Below are 5,000 nucleotides of genomic sequence, written 5' to 3'. Positions count from 1 at the left end.
TGTATGCATGAACACACACTCACATATATATATGTGTATGTGTGTGTATTACATATAAACATTCTCCTTTTTTATTGATCAGTACTATATTTTCCCCCGTTACTAGGTGAGTCTGATGCCCAGAAGCAGCATGACGTCAACTTCCTGCTTCATAAGATCTACGGGAATATTCGTGACTCTGACCTAAAAGCCAAAGCTGATTCCTTTGACCCCGCGGCCGATTTATCCCATTACAGCGATGGAGGTGAAGCTGTACAGAAACTTGTTAGAGACCTTAAGGATGACAGGCTTCTCCAACAGAGGCACTGGTTCTCTCTCTTCAACCCGAGGCAGCGTCATGAAGCACTCATGCTTTTCGATGTTCTCATTCACTGCAAGGACTGGAATACATTTGTCAGCAACGCTGCCTACTTCCGTCAGCATATGAATGAAGGAGAGTTTGTCTATGCTCTGTATGTTGCAGTCATCCACTCACCTCTGACTGAGCACGTTGTACTTCCTCCACTCTATGAGGTCACGCCTCACCTCTTCACTAACAGCGAAGTCATTGAATCAGCTTATCGTGCCAAGCAGACACAAAAACCTGGTAAATTTAAGTCTAGTTTCACTGGAACCAAGAAGAATCCTGAACAGAGAGTAGCCTATTTCGGAGAGGACATTGGAATGAACACTCACCACGTTACCTGGCACATGGAATTCCCATTCTGGTGGGACGACAAATATACCCATCATCTGGATCGCAAAGGAGAGAACTTCTTCTGGGTACATCATCAACTTACCGTTCGCTTTGATGCCGAACGTCTCTCCAATTACTTAGATCCCGTCGAGGAACTTAGCTGGGATAAACCCATCGTACAAGGTTTTGCTCCTCACACCACTTACAAGTATGGCGGTCAGTTCCCCTCTCGTCCAGATAATGTAGACTTCGAGGATGTGGACGGTGTTGCTCGCATTCGAGACTTGCTTATTATCGAGAGCCGAATTCGCGATGCTATTGCCCACGGTTATATTGTCGATAAGGCTGGCAATCACATTGACATCATGAATGAGCGTGGCATCGACGTCCTTGGAGATGTTATTGAATCATCTTTGTATAGCCCTAACGTCCAGTACTATGGAGCTTTGCACAATACTGCTCACATTGTACTTGGTCGACAGAGTGATCCTCATGGAAAGTACGCTTTACCACCTGGTGTACTAGAACACTTTGAAACTGCCACCCGTGATCCTAGCTTCTTTAGGCTGCATAAATACATGGATAACATCTTCAAGGAACACAAGGACAGTCTCCCTCCCTACACAGTGGAAGAACTAACATTTGCCGGTGTAAGTGTAGACAGCGTAGCAATTGAAGGCGAACTAGAGACCTACTTCGAGGACTTCGAATACAATCTTATTAACGCCGTCGATGACACTGAACAGATTGCAGATGTAGACATTTCTACTTATGTTCCTCGTCTCAACCACAAGGACTTTAAAATCAAAGTTGATGTTAGCAATAACAAGGGCGAGGAAGTTCTAGCTACCGTGCGCATTTTCGCCTGGCCTCACCTCGACAACAATGGTATCAAGTTCACCTTTGACGAAGGCCGTTGGAATGCCATTGAACTGGATAAGTTCTGGGTCAAGTGTAAGTACCTTGTGTTTTGCCTTTCTGCAATACTTTATTGATATTCGTATAACCAAAGGCACAGTGAACTTTCACTTGCTCAGACTTAAAGTCGATTAAGCAGTATGTTCTGTTTGATATAACCATAGGTGCAATTTTGGATTGCCACTTTCTTCCCTTCTCCCTACGCACACACATATATACATATTCATAGGAATATTTATAATCTACATTTACTTTACTTTTATATTCCATTTCTACAGTGCCTGGTGGAACACACCATATCGAGCGTAAATGCTCGGAATCTGCTGTTACTGTGCCTGATGTGCCTAGTTTTGCAACACTCTTTGAGAAGACCAAAGAAGCCTTAGGTGGAGCAGACTCCGGACTTAAAGATTTCGAGAGTGCCACTGGTATTCCAAATCGATTCCTCATCCCCAAGGGTAATGAACAGGGTCTGGAGTTCGACCTTGTTGTTGCCGTGACTGATGGCGCAGCCGACGCAGCAGTGGATGGCCTCCACGAAAACACCGAATTCAATCATTATGGTTCCCATGGCAAGTACCCTGACAATCGCCCACATGGCTACCCTCTGGATCGCAGGGTTCCCGATGAGCGTGTATTCGAAGATCTTCCCAACTTCGGCCACATCCAAGTTAAGGTCTTCAATCATGGCGAGCATATCCATCATTAATAGGAAGCTATTTTAACTATATATCCCATATACATTCGATCATGAAAAGTGATCAGGTATTATCAGATAGGTAGAGTTTTCAACCATCGTCAGCATGCTCACCTTCACTGGGTGTTTCTAACGGAATTAAAGGGTATGAATTTTGCTTTGATATTAAGAGTGAAAATATGTAGTCTATTTCTTTCTGTATGAAGAGCTAATAAAAGATGTAGCAATCAAGGCATTTCCTTCCCCCTGGTGTATAATGTTACATGAAAGTGTCATTAGGAGACTGCTGTGTACCCTTCTGACATATCATCTTGGATTGGAAGGGGAGGGCAGGGGGTCAATAGCTCCTTCCCCCAAGGCTCTGATTGCCCCCGCCAAGGGCCACACTCCAACATTTTCCCTAAATATACGCTGGCCGTAGCTTAAAAATGTTCCTAAAATAGCTCATTCTTAGGCAGGATGTGAGCGAGGACGGCATGCAGTGTCCTAGACACATTGTGCTCTTTTCACTCGCCAACCTTGCTCCCAACCCTCAAGAAAAAACCGAAATGAAGTTTGTAAAACTTCTTTCAGGTCTATGCACTTTGATGATACACGTAAGGAATGGCATAATTCACCCACATTTGGCACATTATTCCATTTACCGAAAGAAATTAAAGGCGAAAAAGGTGGAAGGGAAAGGAGAGCAGACATCAAGGCGGAAGGAACAAGGAGTTAGGGTAGAATACGGTGGCGAAGACTGGGTAGTAAATGCTTGGTATCCTATCGCTAATACTATTATTATCAATATTACCATTAATAGTATTGCTATCGATTACGACAGAGAAATGGCAATGTATTTTTTTTATTATGTGTTTCCAGGGGGGGGGGGGGTTAAGGTAGAATATAATATTTGCTGTTGAATCTTTCAAACAAAATAGCTATCTACCTCTGTATATATTAATCTATCTTTAAATATGTATGTGCATATGTATGTATATATATCTATATACATGTATGCGTGTATGTGTGTGTATATGTTTATATGTGCGTATCTGCGTGTATATGCATATAAATACATAAATACATACATACATATATATGTATACTTATTCATATATAAGTATATATACGTATATATATATATATATATACATATATATATATATATATATATATATATATATATATATATATATATATATATATATATATATATATATATAAACCTTTGGCAGCTGTTCAGGCATAAATACATACATAGATATATATGTATACTTACATATATATATATATATATATATATATATATATATATATATATATATATATATATATATATATATATATATATATATTTACGTTTATATACGTATGTATATATATATATGTATATATACGTATATATATATATATATATATATATATATATATATATATATATATATATATATATATATATATATATATATATATATGTATGTATGTATGTATGCATGTGTGTGTGTGTGTGTGTGTGCATTTGTGTGTGTGTGTTTGTTTTTTGTGTGTGTTCTTACCTAGTTTTTTCAAATACGCGAGAAGAGCTAAGCTCAGGTGGTTCCGTCTGCTATATTTAAATTGTCGTATATTTTTTTAGATTGACATACATTTTTGGCACACCCTACGTTTTGGGGGAGACTTCCATGCTTCAGTAGTTCTTTTGGGGAAACTAAATTTTTGACATCTTTATCATCTCTCTTTATTTTCAACTTTTTGTTGTGTCCTCTCGTCCTTGGGTTCAAGATTAAAAAGTCCTTTATCTATCTTCACTCTTCCTATAATACAGTTGAACAGCATAATCATATTCCCCCTTTTCCTTCTTTCCCCCAAGGAATTAAGTCCTAATTTCTGTAGTCTATCTTCGTAACTCTTATCTCTTAGAGTAGGTGCCCATCTTGTGGCCGCTCTTTGAACTCTTTCTAGTTTGTCATTATCCTTTTATAAGTGTGGTCTCCATACCACTGCACCGTACTCAAGACTTGGTCTCGTGATTGCTATAATGATCTTCTTTACCATATCTTCATCCACATAAACTAATGCCCTCTCCATGTTGGCAATCAGTCCTAGCATTTTGTGGACCTTTTCATTTATATAATCATTTGGGTTTAGGTTTCTATTTATGATTATGCCAAGATCTTTTCCCCTGTCAGCTGTGTTTAATATTACATGTAATTTATATTTGAAAAGTGGGTGATTTTTACTTTCTCTGAACCTGACAACGTGGCATTTATTTGTAATGAATTTCATTTTCCATTTACAACTCCATGTGAATATGTTCTCGATGTCACTTTGGAGGCATTGGCATGCGACGTTGTCTGTTAATCATTTTTGTATCTTCACGTCATGTGCAAACATATTTAGATAACTGCCTGGGCTTATGTTCGACCCTAAATCATTGACGAAAATAGTAAACATAAACGGCGTCAACACCGACCCTTGAGGCACTCCGCTGGTTACTCGTTGCCATGTTGAATTACTGTGCTCATCTGTCTTTCATCCATGCTTCTAGTTTGCCTTTCACTCCATCTAGGGCCTTTAATTTCCATAGTAGTCTTCTGTGAGACACCTTATCAAAAGCCTTCTCAAAGTCTAAGTACACACAATCCAGCCAGCCATCTCTTTCGTGAAATAATTCAGATACTCTTTCGTTAAAACAGAGAAGATAGAGGGTAATATTTTCGATGTTCT

General features: G+C 39.0%; 1 protein-coding gene across 1 annotated transcript in view; it reads left to right on the top strand.

The window, feature by feature from the left end:
* Positions 1-2,519, top strand: part of LOC113823617 (hemocyanin subunit-like) — a gene marked incomplete in the record, with an annotated part of 34,772 nt that extends 32,253 nt beyond the window's left edge. The window contains 2 exon segments of the mRNA XM_070138004.1: positions 107-1,630; positions 1,873-2,519. Of these exon segments, the coding sequence (XP_069994105.1) occupies positions 107-1,630; positions 1,873-2,303 (1,955 nt within the window).
* Between the last annotated feature and the right edge of the window lie 2,481 nt (positions 2,520-5,000).

The sequence above is a fragment of the Penaeus vannamei genome, chromosome 24 (genome assembly GCF_042767895.1).
Source record: "Penaeus vannamei isolate JL-2024 chromosome 24, ASM4276789v1, whole genome shotgun sequence".
NCBI lineage: Eukaryota > Metazoa > Arthropoda > Malacostraca > Decapoda > Penaeidae > Penaeus > Penaeus vannamei.
The sequence above is the reverse complement of the archived record's forward strand: the minus strand, read 5'-3'. Positions and strand labels throughout refer to the sequence as shown.